This window comes from Mya arenaria, chromosome 11, assembly GCF_026914265.1.
Source record: "Mya arenaria isolate MELC-2E11 chromosome 11, ASM2691426v1".
Taxonomy (NCBI): Eukaryota; Metazoa; Mollusca; class Bivalvia; order Myida; family Myidae; genus Mya; species Mya arenaria.
Window position 1 is genome coordinate 64,434,102 of NC_069132.1, and position 17,907 is coordinate 64,452,008.

The following is a 17,907-nucleotide window of genomic DNA, read 5'->3' on the forward strand; positions in this document are numbered from 1 at the left end:
ATCATTAGACTAGTAATTAATTGAAATTCCTGGAGAAACTTTCATTACTTCTATTGGTCATTCCTTATGATTGTCAACGATCATAAGGAATTGTGGAGGAATCATTAATTTGAATTCGTCGATGAACTCAGGCTTTAGGCATGAATACATAGTATAACAAATCTGCCATAACTTCTAATGACAATAGTCAAGAATTGAAGAAGAATCATTAATAAGAACTCCTCGAGGAACTCAGGTTATAGAGATACATAGTGACAGATCTCCCATTATTTCTAATGACACTCATTAGGAATTGTTCAGTAATCATTTATTGAAACTCCTCAACAAACTGAGGCTATAACGATATATACTGGTAGTGGCAAATATTCCATTTCTTCTAATAACAATCATCAGGAATTCTGAAGGAAACATAAATTTGAACTACGGTACTCGCGAAACTCAGGCTATAGGGATACATAGTGAAAAATCATCCATTACTTCAAATGGCAATCATAAGGAATCGTGGGGAATCATTAATTGGAACTCCTCGAGGAACGCAGGCTATAACAGATACATAGTGACAAATCTGCTATTATTTCCAATGACAATCATAAGGAATTGTGGAGGTATCATTAATAAGAACTCCTTGAGGAACTCAGACCATAGGGATACATAGTGAAAAATATTCCATTAGTTCTAGTGATAAAAAGGAATTGTGGAGGTATCATTAATTGGAACTCCTTGAGGAACTCAGGCTATAGGGTACACAGTGACAAATTTTCCATTTCTTCTAATGGCAATCATTAGGAACTATGGAGGTATCACTAATTGGAACACCTCAAGGAACTCAGGCTATAGGGATACATAGTGACAAATACCCCATTTTTTCCAATGATAATCATTAGGAATTGTGGAGGAATCAGAAATCAGAACCACTCGAGGAACTCAGCCTATAGGGATACATAGTGACAAATCTGCCATAACATATAATGACAATCATTAGGAATTGTGGAAAAATCATTAATTGGAACTTTCAAGGAACTCAGGCTTTAGGGATACAATGTGACAAATCTTCCATTACTTCTCATGACAATCATTACGAATTGAGCAGGAATCATTAATTGGAACTCCTTGAGGAACTCAGGCTATAGGGATACAATGTGACGAATCTTCCATTACTTCTCATGACAATCATTACGAATTGAGCAGGAATCATTAATTGGAACTCCTTGAGGAACTCAGGCTATAGGGATACATAGTGACAAATTGTCCATCACTTCTTAATGAAAAAATCATTAGGAAATGTAGAACCATTTTTTGGAACTCCATGAAGAACTCAGGCTATAGGAATACGTAGTGACAAGTCTTCCATTACTTCTAATGACAATCATTATGAACTTTGAAGAATCATTACTTGCAAATCCTCGAAGATATCAGGCTATAGGGATACATAGTGACAAATCTCCCATTTTTTCCAATGATAATCATTACGAATTGTGGAGGAATCAGAAATCGGAACCACTCGAGGAACTCAAGCTATAGGGATACATAGTGACAAATCTCCCATTATTTCAAATAAATGAAACAAGAGTATTTGGCAGTCAGAGTGAGGCCTTATGTTTGGAATGGAATCTGATACTGACCGATTGCATTGTAATAATTATGAACATGTGATTCTTGACTGGAGAGACTGGTAATATGGAAAGGCAAATCTGCAGGTGTTAAGAACGAGCTCACTCCCCCTCAACTCTGCTACTTACAGGGACTGAGAGGTGACTGCCCACTGCCAGCAGCACAAGCAGAAGGTCCTAATGGTATGTTGGATATAGAAGAGTTGAATTACAGGACTGGATACAGCAACAAACTGAATCTGGTGAAATATATATACATGGACCATCAATGTCAAATGATGAAAGGGTTGACCATGTACGAGCATTCCATTGTAGGCAGATGCATGAAGAATGTCAGTGTATGTTCAACAGACCACGCCCTGGACACTGGCCAATACCTGACACACTAGCCAGGGCCAGGGAGGTTGGAGTCTTCCTAGTGCCACAGGGCTACACAGTGAGCCCATCTAAACAATCAATGTGTAGATCTACAGCATTCATGGTTCCTTCAGGCTTCTAAGTTAACCAGTTACCCTTATTCAAAATGGCAGAGGAGGTTTTCAACTTCATTGCATGATGGAACAATTTCTAATGTTTGACTTTATCCCTATTCAAATTAAAACATATACACACATCAAAATAATAAGAAAATCTTTATTAAAGCCTTTGTTTAGGGACAGATTTAGCACTTGTCACATTACAACTGTGATGATGTATACAATCAAAAACTATCTTTCAGAAATATTGAGGGGAGACAATATTATAAAATGATTGTGCCTATTATTGACAATACTAAAAAGATGGTTGAAACAGAAATACTGTCCACATTTTACAATGTCTGGTGTAAATCTTTTTGTGGGTCGCATATTTGGGAACTTCCAAAACTGTGCAAAATCATTTCACATTTAATCAATACAAAACTACAGTGTTTGTCTTTTACCAGAATGGACAATATTGGTTTGAGATTGCTACAATGCTCAGGTCTTAAAATGTACCATATCTGAATGTGAGCACAAGAACCTGTAGTGTTGTTCTACAGGAACTACTGTTTAAAGAAATAAGTTTGTTTGTTTTTTGACAAATGAATAACTGATAATTCAGCTGATGACATTGAAAGCCACTTGTTTATTTTACAGAATATGCCATATTCCCCAAGTGACCATGAACAGGGAGTAATTTCTCTGATGAACCATTCCTATGCAGCACTGTTGCCTCCAAGCTGGCGTCATGGTGCCTCTACCTCCATCAACAAATAAGACAGGATATATTCAACTGGTACCTGCTGTCATTTGACTCTGACTTTATGTCCAGTAGGTTGAAATTTGCCCCCATGTTGTACTGTTGAGGGCAGTATGATGACGCTGAAGAAGTACTGACTTACTTTGAAGGGCTGCTGGGACCAGGAGTGTGCCAGTGTTGTGCACATGATGGAAGGAAATGCCAGATACCAAACACTGAGTTTCAGAACAAACTGATCGCCTTGTCAAACTTCAAAGTAGTCAAAAATACATGATGTTGTGCATAACCTTCACAAAAGACGTAATACACTGCATTCCACAGCATCTTCAATTTGAAATGATAAGAAGTATGGAAGTTGAACACATATAATATATTAGATAGAGTTGAGTGGAAGAACAATGTAGTCACTGACTGTGTCCAATTCCTTTATTACTTACAACATCTCACATACAGGGAACTACACCAACCAATGAACGAACAAGCAGCACTACATAACCTACATGAGAACATATTTGGGCCAGAACATGGCCACATTGACACAGCCTTCAACATGCAGGGACACTGCTATGTCTCACCTACAGGGAACTACACCAACCAATGAACGCACAAGCAGCACTACATAACCTACATGAGAACATATTTGGGCCAGAACATGGCCATATTGACACAGCCTTCAACATGCAGGGACACTGCTATGTCTCACCTACAGGGAATACACCAACCAATGAACACACAAGCAGCACTACATAACCTACATGAGAACATATTTGGGCCAGAACATGGCCATATTGACACAGCCTTCAACATGCTGGGACACTGCTATGTCTCACCTACAGGGAATACACCAACCAATGAACACACAAGCAGCACTACATAACCTACATGAGAACATATTTGGGCCAGAACATGGCCATATTGACACAGCCTTCAACATGCAGGGACACTGCTATGTCTCACCTACAGGGAATACACCAACCAATGAACGCACAAGCAGCACTACATTACTTACATGAGAACATATTTGGGCCAGAACATGGCCATATTGACACAGCCTTCAACATGCAGGGACACTGCTATGTCTCACCTACAGGGAATACACCAACCAATGAACACACAAGCAGCACTACATAACCTACATGAGAACATATTTGGGCCAGAACATGGCCATATTAACACAGCCCACAACATGCTGGGCCACTGCTATAAACTTCAGAACAGACTGGACCTGGCATGGATATGCTACAGAAGGTCGTTGGAAATCTTTGACAGAGACAATGCTGGGATGCAGCTAGAATACTCCAACAGTATTTACATTGAGACATTCTAAGTAAGTGCTACTATTAAACATGTTCTCTTTTATATTATTAAATCACTTATGTGAAGCTTTTTATGGGTGTGTTATGAGTTACAAAGAAAAAAGGAGATAATATTTTGCTGATCTGGTCAAAAACCTCATTCTCCAGCATAATTACAGGTCCTTTTACTCATATGAACAATATTGACTGGTGACTGCAGCAATGCGTATTGCTTTCGACATCAACCATGTTAAGAGAAACATTGTAAGCTCTATATGTTTCAATATATCATGTATATAATTGTATGCCATACACTGATGCAATGTGATCTTTGATATACATGTATATAATTGAATAAAATATGTTTAAAAACTTTATACTAATATCTTCTGTGTCAGCTGGTTTACTGCACAAGAACCCAGATTTGTGTTTTTTTTTACTCAGAATTTCTTGCTTGAGAAAACCCAAATGCTCGTTGAGTTTTAGATAATCTCTATGCTAACTAGCATGCACACATTAACCACTGAAAAACCAAAAAAAAACACAAAATGAAACCAATTGATGACTTAATTGAAAGTTAGCCATTGTGTTTTCAGCGGAAGTATTTTAAATGATTAAATCAGAATACATGTATGTCCGGCGCGGCAGGAACATGAGCTTAAACACCAAAACTTCTTCTTAAATTAAACCAAAAAATATCCTATCAGGATATTCTGTAAAACAGGAAATGAGAATGTCATGATTCCATCATGTTTAAAATTTGTGAATTCTTTACATTACAATCATTTTGGTGCAGGCTTCAATCGAAAATATGGGCCTGGGCCACATTTCAATAACAATCGTATACGGCTGAAGTTCCAGGCATAGCCCACTTTGGGCGTAACTGTGTTTCAAAAATGAAATCGTTATAACATGTACATTCTGCTGGTAACTTAATGGGTGTATGCAACCATTCTAAAAAGCGTAAAATTTACAGTTATTAGTAAGATAACTTATTGAAACAGGCCGCCCTGTACTGACACCTTATCTCTAAATGAAATAAAGGTTAATGGTACAATTTCCAATCCATTTCTTTACATCAAGGACCATAACAAATGAAATGTCATAGACATCTCCAGGTCCAGAACATACCACGCTCACCAGTATTCCTATTAAGTTTCATGTGCACAAGTGTACATCTAATTATTTTGAAACATCATATCAGTGGTCGAAATCAGCACAAGCCCGCAAGCCCTGCACTGGTTAAATGTCTTTCGGGCTTGCTCAAATTCTGAATTTTATATAGCAGGGCTTGTTCAAAAATTTGATGCCAAGCAATAGTATAATAGTTTGGGCTTGTTGATCCAAAAGTCTAATTTCGATGACTGTCATATGTGAGACAAGATTTTTCTGACCTGATAGTCCTCATTTTAACTACATCATTACTATATAGGGCCCTTAAACTTTGTTAGACCAAGTTTAATGTCAAACATAATCCCACATGCACAAGTTCCTAATAATGCTGATCAATATTTCAAGAAGTTAAAGAGATTGGGTCTAATACACTTTGTGGTACATCCACTTAAGAAGAATGTTTCAGACAAAATGACAGATGGAGGGACTTGAGGGGCATAAAAATCACACTTTAAAAGGTGTAAGTTTTGGACAATTTTTCATTTCAAGGGTATGTAAATTCGAGAAACAGGCGTGGCTAAGAATAGTATGCCAAACCAATATTCCTGACAAACATCTGACTAACATTCAACATTTCCTGAAAAACTGGTAAACAGAAGGCAAGCAAAAACTCAATATTTAGGACAGTGTTAGGCTTTCACATAAATTAACACACATCGATATCCTATTCAAGTACAAAATTATAGGGCAATAACTTCCAATTTTTTGTTGACCACTGTTGTATAGAACTACAGGGTTCCATGATGCCCATAAAGCAGCAGGGGATACCAATCAGCTGACAAATTAAACCATTTAAAAACAGACAGATGACCAACCTTTTCAAGTGTAAGATCTATTTTATATGGTGCAATGACGAACAATTGCAAATAGAGGAGGGCACTTATGATTTTGGTAATAACTTACACCAGATCTTAAAATTCAATGGAAAAAAGGATCAAAATGAACAACCTTGATTATGAAAGATTAATATTATTTGTCACAATGGTTAACATGCAACATTATATATATACAGCTTTGCAGAGCTTTTATATCAGTCACACACATTATTTAGTGCAGTTTTAACAATTTCTAGCCTGAAATGATGTATTTTGGGCATATATTTTATTGCTTTTTCTCCTTTATCAAAATTAGAAGTATACTTGGACAATTTTAGGGGGAGGGGGAAGTTTGTTTACTTTGAAAATCCAGAAACAGACAAAAACCAGCTCGCAAAAACATTAAAAACATGTCACAATGTTACTTACTTCATTCGGCTGATATTCTATGTTTCCCATTGTTCACAAGAGAGAACAAACAACAATTATATTCTTTATCCTTCCGAGTTCACACCAAACAATGCCAACAAAAGAGCCAGATTTAATGCTATCCAAAACAGGGAAACGAGCAGGAAAACTCATTACAAATAATCCATCGATACCCTCAAAAGGCGAGTCATCATACAGAGTGAGAGTGTTTAGGAAAGATGGGCTATTCTACATTTTTTATTGATCTCATTCTGATGGCCTAAAATAATCCTCTTGAAGAAATTCAGAGCACTCAGCACCAATCTCCAGGCTTCATTCAAGAATGGAAGAAACGTTCACCCGCAGTTGAACATGTTCATGTTTGTCTCTCGCAGTTCCTAATTAGATTTATGATGGTTGTTAACCTAACATTTAATTTCATTGTGTAGGACATATTTGTTGTTTTGTAATGATGTGTGTCTCCCATTTAAAATGTCTTCTTTTGCCCCTAAATAGAGGATGTTCATGGCTGGCAGATAATAAACATTTTCACTACTGGACTAATGTCCTTGTAGTAAATATATATTGTATTTAATATTGATAATATAATGAAAATACTTTGTATCACGGCATTTTCTGTAGACCTGGAAATGCTGCAAATATTTATAAAAAAAAATTATGGCCCAAGACATGACAAAAAAACATTCCTTCGCAATTTTGATATCTAGAAAGGTTAGTTTATGCCAGTGAAAATATGATTGATTAAAAATTCCCAGGAGGAGCATGAGCCTGGGCCTCCAAGCAATTCTCAGGCATTCATGTCAGGCTTGGACGCAAGCCCCTTAAAAACAACAAGCACAACTTAATCTGTATTAAAATTATCATTTTATTTTCTTTCTTTGTCTTATTCTTAGATTATCTTCTGCTCTTTTTCATGACCTTCTGTGACATCAGTACATTATTTGTCATTGTACATAAACCCTGTGTTAATCTGTTGATATAAAGGATAAATAATTCCAACTCTCATTAGAATACAACCTATATTTTCAGCCAATTAATTTGCATCTTTGTACTAAGTTTAATCCTAAAGAAAACTAAACTCTCGCGGATATTAAAAGGTCCTTATAAACTGCCACTCATCTGATTTTGCATTGACAAATGTGTAAGCCAATGAGCCATGTTGTGAGGCCTTAAAAAACACATTAGGTTTGGGTTACCCGACCCTTCCTACGAAATAGGCGCCGACCCTACCGCTTGTGTGATCTCATATGAAGTATAAAGCATTGAACGCATTATACAGGACGCAATTTCTCGAAACTTCTTAAGTCCCTTATAACAGGATTAAGCTAATCTCACTATTTTTGTTGTTCTATAAAATGTGTTATATTAATTTCTTTCAGAATTTTTAGAAATTATGAAGGAATAATCTGTATGATTATCAGAATACACCATTTTTCATTTATCAAAATCTATTTTCAGTATGTATTTTGGCTAATTGAAATAAGCGACTTAAGCCTGTTAAGCTTAAGAAGTTTTGAGAAATTGGGGCCAGAAGATTACCTTAACACCATTCACCATGATAAAAATAACGTTCTTATATAAAGCCTAATAAATAAATAAAACAAATAAAAGCCTACCTATTTTCGAAAAGGATGCAACCCTAACAAAACCTTTTTTGGGGGCCTTGATTTTGTTTCTATAAATAAACTAGAATTTTTGCTGAAAAAATATTCCTTGCGATCATCACTGATCCAGCATACAATAAATATGCAGATTTAAAACTTGAGAGTGCACAGGCCGATCAAATCTGCAGCTTTTAACATGAGTAATGGAATAATAGTTCCCTCCAAATATTGAACAGATCCATCCTTTTTTATGCATAACTGTTATCTTAAGAACTTGACAGAGAATGATGCTTTCGAAAGAATTGCCATTACTCAGAATTCTAGAACTTCAAGCTTAATCATAAAGTAAAAATTGGCGAGCATAATTACAGTATTCTTTTTATGTTTTAAGTTTAACATGTTTTATATTTTCTAATTAAGCAAAAGCAGTACTTAAAATGTTAGGCATATTCACATATTTTATATTTCCGGATATTTTAAAAAAAAAACACAAAAAACATATAGTTCCTGATTTATTATTTCCATCATAAAAAGGTAGAACATGTTAAAGGGACTGTACACCATATTCGCACCAAAATTAAAAAATTTCTGTAGCGAATCTCAGGACAATTGTTTAATAAAATGTTTTACTCTTTGATATCATAATTGTAAAAAAAATACCAAAATTTAAAAAAAAATCGAGTCGGGGACCGGGTTCGAACCAGTGTCGCCAAAATTGCAGTCCAGTGTCGTATCCACTGTGCTACGAAGGCTTACTCTAAACAGTTTGAATATTTATGCTACACATGTATATACCTAACTTGGTAATATCACGTGATAACATCGGCTAGCCAATCACACATAAGGACTGAATTCTACTAGGTAAACATTTTTTTTTAATGGAAAAATACGAAAAAACTGTGAAAAATAAAATATTTGTAAACTATGTGGTACTTTAGTAAGTAAGTTTCAATGCATTGTAAATATCGATACCAAGTTTGTGTCAGTAAAATAAATTCGACAATTTTCTTTTTTTCCGCTATTTCATCATACGGAGTATAGTCCCTTTAAGTTAAAAAGGAATATAAAACAGATACAGATATTTTAGATAAAACATCCATTCAGGAATGGCACAAAAAATTCTAATTTTAATAGACTATGGAAATTTCATTCTAAGTTTTAACATATTTTGGCAGGTTCTGGCAGTATATTTTACAATTCTCTCATCAGATAAGAGGAAGCAAAGTTTTTCAGTATTATTATATGCGTTAAACATTGCATTAACACTACTAGCTTTTTGAACCAATAACTGACAAATTTCAGTATATGTTGTACAGTTAAGTAGCAAATGCATTTCATCTTCCATCTCAATATTACAGATTGGATAGATTCTGTCATTAACATCTAGCTTTTCATATCTACCTGCCTCTAACCTTATTGGTGCACTGTGACCAGTTTTAGCCACGTAACAGTGCGTGGCATTGTCTCAGAGCATTCAACTTTTCCATGACATTCATTTAGACAATCTGATTACCCTGATTCCTGAGAATAAGACTCACAGTGTTGGCAGATGGTCACAAGAAGACTGGTTTTGAGAGGCATAGGCAATGAGTCGGACAATGAGTTGTGATACAGATGTACGGTACAATTTTTCCATGACATTAATTACTCTGATTCCTGAGAATAAGACTCACAGTGTTGGCAGATGGTGACAAGAAGATTGGTTTTGAGAGGCATTATAAGGCAAATGAATGGGACAATTCTTTGTCTCGGTGAATAATGTCTATTTACAGTGTTTGTATATGGTGACAAGCAGACAGGTTTTCAGACAGCTTAAGTAACAGTATGACAATTTCATTTGTTACAGTTACATTATATTATTCAGGGTTTCCATTAAGATTTTTTAACTGGAAGTATGAGCTTCCTTGACATCAATTTTGGAAGTTTTTCCCCTGATTTATGGAAGTTGATGCCTCTCAAACTCTAAGAATTTCCACTATGTCCAATACTTCTGATATTAAATTATTTGTTATTTCAAATTGCAAATTACCAAAAATTGTATTTAAAAAGAAAAAAAAAATACTTCAAGACTTTTAAAAATGTGGCCATTAGGTAACTTTGACACCAGATTTTATTATTCTGAACTTCAAATCCTTCACTTTTGGAAGTTTTCTTCAAAAAAGTGGAAGTTTTTGTACTTCCATGAATTCAATTTTGGAAGTTTTGACACACTTTTAGGGTGTTATATACTTCCAAACTTCCGTTAACCGAAGCCCTGAAATATTGGTCTTCAGAAAAAGCAAATGTTCTTAACTTTGTTTTCAGTCTGTCCTGTGTATTTTATACTTGTAGATAATATTGTCCATAAAGACATCTTGAAAGCACTAATAATAATAATGGGCAGCCACTTGGTCGTGGTCAAAGGGGAAGTTTGAGGTATTTTCAGAGCCTTAACAGATTAAGTTAATACATATCTTTACTTGTTGATTTTCGGGTTTTTTCCCAATTACTATTGTACAAAAATGGCATATATTAACTGATATTATATTTCCCCCTCCCCCCAATTATACCTTCTTGGTCAGTAGGTGGCCTGATATGGTATATACAGGGCACACGAAGTCATATTCCAGTTCGATATTCGCTATAAACGGATATGGTTTCCTTTGCCCATAATATAATCAGGTCAATAACCCCATCACTTATAATATTATAATGGCCAGCTTGACATTGACATTAACTTATCCCACTAATTCACCATCAAACTTTTTACTGAGCAATGAATATTATCATCCTTTTTGGTAACAAACATTTATGTGACAAGAGCGGTCACAGACAGCTATATCCCCCGCCTCATGGGGACATCTTTTGTAACGAAAGCCAATCAATGATAAGGGTAGTTTCTCAGGAACATAAGAAATGCGTAAAATTAAGAAAGGGCAATAACTCTTTCAAAAACGGTCAAATTGCAAAAGCCTTACAATATGCGCTGTGTCACTATATAGTCATAAATGTAAGGAGTTGCAAAGAAACCAATTTTAAATGTAAAATAAAGAAAGTGCAATAACTCTTTCAAAAAAGTTTGAATCGCAAAAGCCCGAAAATATGCACTGCGTCACTATATAGTCATCAATCTGTGAAAGTTTGGTAGAAATTACATGAAAAATGTAAGGAGTTGTGAAGAAACCAATTTCAAATGTAAAAAAAGGGCAATAACTCGTTCAAAAATGGCCAAATCGCAAAAGCCTGACAATATGCGCTGCTTCACTATATAGTCATCAATCTGTGAAAGTTTGGTAGAAATCGCATGAAAAACGTAAGAGGAGTTGCGAAGAAACCAATTTTAAATGTAAAATAAGCAAAGGGCAATAGCTCTTTCAAAAATGGTCAAATCGTGAAAGACCGACAATATGCGCTGCTTCACTTAATGAAAATCAATCTGTGAAAGTTTGGTAGAAATCTCATGAAAAACGTAAGAGGAGTTGCGAAGAAACCAATTTTAAATGTTAAATAAGCAAAGGGCAATAACTCTTTCAAAAATGGTCAAATCAAGAAAGCCTGACAATATGCGTTGCATCACTATATAGTCATTAACCTGTGAAAGTTTGGTAGAAATTGCATGGAAAACGTAAGAGGAGTTGCGAGGAAACCAATTTTAAATGTAAAATAAGCAAAGGGCAATAACTCTTTCAAAAATGGTCAAATCAGGAAAGCCCGACAATATGCGCTGCTTCACTTAATGATCATCAATCTGTGAAAGTTTGGTAGAAATCGCATGAAAAACATAAGAGCAGTTGCAAAGAAACCAATTTTAAATGTAAAATAAGCAAAGGGCAATAACTCTTTCCAAAATAGTCGAATCATGAAAGCCAGACAATATGCGCTGCTTCACTATATGATAATGAATCTGTGAAAGTTTGGTAGAAATCGCATGAAAAACGTAAGAGGAGTTGCGAAGAAACCAATTTCAAATGTAAAATAAGCAAAGGGCAATAACTCTTTCAAAAATAGTCAAATCAGGAAAGCCCGACAATATGCGCTGCTTCACTTTATGACCATCAATCTGTGAAAGTTTGGTAGAAATCGCATGAAAAACGTAAGAGGAGTTGCGAAGAAACCAATTTTAAATGTAAAATAAGCAAAGGGCAATAACTCTTTCAAAAATGGTCAAATCAGGAAAGCCCGACAATATGCGCTGCGTCACTATATAGTCATTAACCTGTGAAAGTTTGGTAGAAATTGCATGGAAAACGTAAGAGGAGTTGCGAGGAAACCAATTTTAAATGTAAAATAAGCAAAGGGCAATAACTCTTTCAAAAATTGTCAAATCAGGAAAGCCCGACAATATGCGCTGCTTCACTTAATGATCATCAATCTGTGAAAGTTTGGTAGAAATCGCATGAAAAACATAAGAGCAGTTGCAAAGAAACCAATTTTAAATGTAAAATAAGCAAAGGGCAATAACTCTTTCCAAAATAGTCGAATCATGAAAGCCCGACAATATGCGCTTCTTCACTATATGATAATGAATCTGTGAAAGTTTGGTAGAAATCGCATGAAAAACGTAAGAGGAGTTGCGAAGAAACCAATTTCAAATGTAAAATAAGCAAAGGGCAATAACTCTTTCAAAAATAGTCAAATCATGAAAGCCCGACAATATGCCCTGCTTCACTTTATGACCGTCAATCTGTGAAAGTTTGGTAGAAATCGCATGAGAAATGTAAGAGAAGATGCAAAGAAATGAATGTGGGCCGGACGGACGGACACACACACACACACACGGAATCGCGCCTACCATTACTATATCCCCTCGCCTTTTCAAGGCGGGGGATAATAAAAAGAATCTAACATTCACTACCATTTAATACAAAATTTATAATAAATTTAACGTTCATCAAAGCCAAATACAATGTGCCTATTTCACCCTTTCTGCAGCGCTCTGCCAATTTAAAATAAATAAATAAATATTTTAGCCACTAGACATCACTGAGGCTCAGGTTCACATGGTATTTTTAACATACTTCACATCTAAGAGCCATTTGAATACCCCAAGTAGTGTAATAACCAAGAAGTATTTTGCTTACTATGCCTGAAATGGTTACAATAAACTCACCCCAAAACAACAGCGACCATAAGGAATACGGTGCCTGTGGAATGTAGCCGGTTTTATGATGCATTAACATGTCCAGTTCAAGCTGTTTAGTGTTTGGACTAAGCTTCCTCAGGTTGCCTACGACCTTCTTGAAGATCTTGTAGTCTCGGAATGTATGGTCATCTTGCGTCAATTCCAATATATCTTTGTCCGCTAAACGATGGAGGCCGGCTAAATTGTTAATACCCAATTTTTCTAACCTGTAAAGAAATTAAGTAACAAAGTAACGCCTCAGGCAGAAAGTTGTATTGGTTCATACCTGAGAATGGGTTTGATTGTCTATTTGGCCTCTTTTTGTCCCAAGGATAGGATAAGCAAATAAAAATGGTTCTCATGACTGACCTTTATAAGATGAGTGTCAGAAGACCTGAGGCCATGATAACAAACAGTCTCAAGCCAGAGTTCAGAATCAAGTGAAAACCTACAAATCCTCATTTCATTTTTAATTTCTTTCTAGTTGAGTTTTGTTGTAAAAAATTTTGGAATGTTATAACTGTAGCATGAGTTACATTATTAATGTAAAATGAATGAAAACTAGATGTTCACTGAAAACTGATACTTCAACTCATGCATTTAGTGACATATAAATTTCTACTGTCTACTATATAAGAAAATAAAATATGGACAATCAGAAAACCTTTTTTCAGCTTACAGTCACACTGACCTTGACCTTTGACCCACTGACCTCAAAATCAATAGGGTTCATCTGCTGGTCATGACCAATAAGCCTACCTAGTATGAGGTCCCTGGGTCAAAGCGTTCTCAAGTTATTGATCGGAAACCGTTTTTCATGTTAAGGTCACACTGACCTTGACCTTTGACCTCAAAATCAATAGGGTTCATCTGCTGGTCATGACCAATACACCTACCAAGTATGAGGTTCCTGGGTCAAAGCGTTCTCAAGTTATTGATCGGAAACCGTTTTTCATGTAAAGGTCACACTGACCTTGACCTTTGACCCACTGACCTCAAAATCAATAGGGTTCATCTGCTGGTCATGACCAATAAGCCTACCTAGTATGAGGTCCCTGGGTCAAAGCGTTCTCAAGTTATTGATCGGAAACCGTTTTTCATGTTAAGGTCACACTGACCTTGACCTTTGACCCACTGACCTCAAAATCAATAGGGTTCATCTGCTGGTCATGACCAATACACCTACCAAGTATGAGGTTCCTGGGTCAAAGCGTTCTCAAGTTATTGATCGGAAACCGTTTTTCATGTAAAGGTCACACTGACCTTGACCTTTGACCCACTGACCTCAAAATCAATAGGGTTCATCTGCTGGTGATGACCAATACACATACCAAGTATGAGGTCCCTCGGTCAAAGCGTTCTCAAGTTATTGATCGGAAACCATTTGGTATTCCGACCGACCGACCGACAGACAGACAGACCGACCGACCGACCGACATGTGCAAAACAATATACCCCACTTTTTTCAAAAGGGGGCATAAAAAGATGATTATTTATTATTTAATCAAATTGCTTTTCTGACACACTCACTGCACGGTCTGAAACTTGGAACTGTTTGTAATCAAAAAATTACCGAGGGCCCATATTCACAAGTGTCTAGAATCTGAGTAATATACTCAGGCTCAAATGCAGCAGCAAAAATTATATTTTTTTATGTATAAGTGCTATCACAGGAGACAATTAATCAAAATTGTATCTGTTACAAATAAAATGTTCTACAATCAGGCACAAATCTTTTGTGTTATATTATAAAATTACATAATTTATACATGTAGAGATTTTGAAATATTTAAGAACTGGCAGAGTCTCAATCTCAGACTCTTGGTGAATATCTGGTATGGTTCCAGTCTTCCTAGTGATTTAACAATTATAAACAATTCCCTAGAGCCTTTCTTTTAAAAAGGGCCGTGACTCTGATGCAATTTTAAACACCATTCGGTAACAACTATTATATATAATCAAGTACATGTATACATTTACATTGAACAACTGTTTCAGTTTAGGTAAAAATGGTTTGAGCTATGAGTTGAGTTCATCAACCAAATCTAAAAAATGTGATAACCTCTGTAGATAGTGTACAGCTAACCCCTGCTCTAGAAACCATGTTTTTAGTGCAGCCTTTCTCCGGAAGCCTTCTACAGCAGCAATGAACTCTCCTTCCTTTGGGAATCTTTGGCGGTAGTTAGAAAAATCTGGGTAGAAATGTACTAGATCGTCTAGATTGTAGACTTCTGAAAGGAAAAAATAGACTTTCTGTCAAACAGTGTTGCTTTTTTTTGACCATTCACAATTTTAAAAAAACTTTTTTCCCCAAATTGAAACAATCCAATTTTTTTTCTTAAATAAAAGAAATAAAAAAAATATTAAATTTCATTGTTTCTGAAAGAAACAAACTTAATCACATTCTTGTTCTTTTATCTATTTTGTCAATTGTTTTAGCATTGCTCATTTCTATGCCTTTTACACTGGAATCCCTGTATTTTAGTCAAAATGACGCATTTTTCAATCAGAAAAAGCCCCTGCCAAACTGACATCATTCCATACATGTCATATCCCCCGGTAGGGGGGAAAATCCCCAGGAATTCCGACCCATCCTCTGGTCCCATATCCCCTGGATTTATTTTTTAAACTAACTCAAGGTTGACAGTGGAAAGCATCCATAATATTATGAGTATGAAATTCCATGAAGGACCATGATAACTACGTCTCAAAATTATTGTAATAAGAGTGTGGTTTTGTATTTTAAATTATTCATATATCATAAATGTAGGCATTGCGCTAAATTTGGCTGCTTAAAAATCCCCTGGGATTCAGACCAAAATCCCCTGGGAAAAGCCTCACAGAAATATGGCATGTATGTCATTCCCAAATTAGTGGAAAAGTAATTACTGATGTATGTAAAGTAGATAATCCTGTACATGTAAAGTACTTAAGGTACATAAAAAAATTATATACTTCTACAGCTTGTTTTCAGAAAAAACAAACAACATATTTTTAAATGTCTACAGTATTACCTTGGATGAAAAAAGGTCAGTTCTCTTTTAAACTATAATAACAAAGTATATGAAGTGCTCATAATTATGTTAGCTGCCCTGTTAGCTCAGTCAATAGATTAGAGCAGCGTTGCCTGAGTAGGCAAGTGGATTGCAAGCAAGATCAGAAGGGAGATAATTAAGATGTGTTTTGTATAGATCTAAATCAGAGCAATAATCCTGCTAACCTCATTGAATTATTTGTTATCGTTTTCATATCTAGTAAAGAACAAAACAAGCATGTAATATTGTATAAAGAAATTTTAACAAGCACTGTTTAAAAAAAAATGTTTTGGGGACAAAATCATCATGTCATAATGTTTTTGGGCTCGTAGCAGTGTTTTTGGGCAATTTTATTTTGACAGCTTCTAAGGCCTAAAGGGCGATGTTAAGAACGAACTAAACTTAAGGAAAAATAATGATTTAGTCAATATGCTAAAAAAAGTTCCCTTCATGTACATTATTGTGGCAAGCAAACTTCAATAAGTTTAAAAACATTAATGTGAAGACTGACAACCTACTTCATCCCGTGTTATAGCTAGGGGATTCTTCCAATCCCTAACGTCTTAATGGGTTTGTGCAAAAACCGAAGGGTTTTGCAAAATATTGAAATTGTATTTAGAGAAGTATTTTATGTTTGAAATAGATAATAAAGGTTTGTATTCATAATTTTACCATGTAAATGCAAAGATATTTTGCACAAAACAAGCATTAAATGCATTAAAAAAAAGGATTTACCTTTCCATTAAAACGAAACTTAACTGACAGACACCAATTATGCAAAGCATAACAACTCGACCATCTCCTGCAAGCTTTGAGAATTAGACCTCGAAAATACAATCGTGACAATTCGGCCATTACCGAAGTGTTCTGATTGTTGTTAAACTGTGAACTGCAGCCTTGCAGATGCCCTTCATGTATATATCGTTTTGTTTTAAAAGTATGAAGAAATGAAGAAAAACACATAATTCGTTGGATATTTATTATTTTGAGTACGGAACTAATATAAATAACATTATCTAGTAATATTTCTTGTTTTTATGATATTTTATCTAGACGCAATATGCTTTAACCCGGAATCCCGATCGGAATAACTACCCACTTTTGGTACAAAACGATTTGTACATGAAGGATTTGCCATATCAAAAATCGTAAAAAAAAATCTGTTAATGTACAATTATTTGGACTACCTGCTTCAAATGGAAAACTATTTGGCCCCTGACTTGGCCTTGAGGGCCGTTTCTCTCCTTGATTTCTGTTTTTTTAGTTGTTTCATACACTTTTCCTCCAAGAATAAATTCACTATTGCAATATATTAAATATTTACCCTTTTCAAAGAGATAACCCCTGAATTCCGAGAATCCATGGCTGAAGATCCACTCAGAAAACTCCCTATCCTGATCAGCCCCTTTTCTTTCTGCCTGGATAAGGTAACCTGCAACCAAAATACCTAACACCACCGCTCCAATCGCCCCTCTGTGTCTTATTTCAGTTTCATTCATTCTTAGTTTGCACTTAAGTTAATTGAAATTGTTGTTTTTAAAGATTTATACTCATTATTTCGCAGTTGAAATGTCATTTTTCTGACAACCGGAAGTAACTAAGGTAAACACGTTCGTCATGGTTTTCC

General features: G+C 35.5%; 1 protein-coding gene across 2 annotated transcripts in view; it reads right to left on the reverse strand.

Annotated features, from left to right (window-relative positions):
* Nucleotides 1-17,857, reverse strand: part of LOC128209082 (apoptosis-resistant E3 ubiquitin protein ligase 1-like) — a 43,756-nt gene extending 25,899 nt beyond the window's left edge. Inside the window, exons 1-3 of one of the 2 annotated variants that reach the window (XM_052912926.1) lie at nucleotides 17,605-17,857; nucleotides 15,332-15,476; nucleotides 13,234-13,472 (exon numbers count right to left, since the gene is read on the reverse strand). In XM_052912926.1, coding sequence (XP_052768886.1) covers nucleotides 13,234-13,472; nucleotides 15,332-15,476; nucleotides 17,605-17,779 — 559 coding nt within the window. In that variant the 5' untranslated portion in view covers nucleotides 17,780-17,857. Of the gene's footprint in view, nucleotides 1-13,233; nucleotides 13,473-15,307; nucleotides 15,477-17,604 lie in introns of both variants that reach the window. The other variant, XM_052912925.1, reaches the window with a different exon arrangement.
* Between the last annotated feature and the right edge of the window lie 50 nt (nucleotides 17,858-17,907).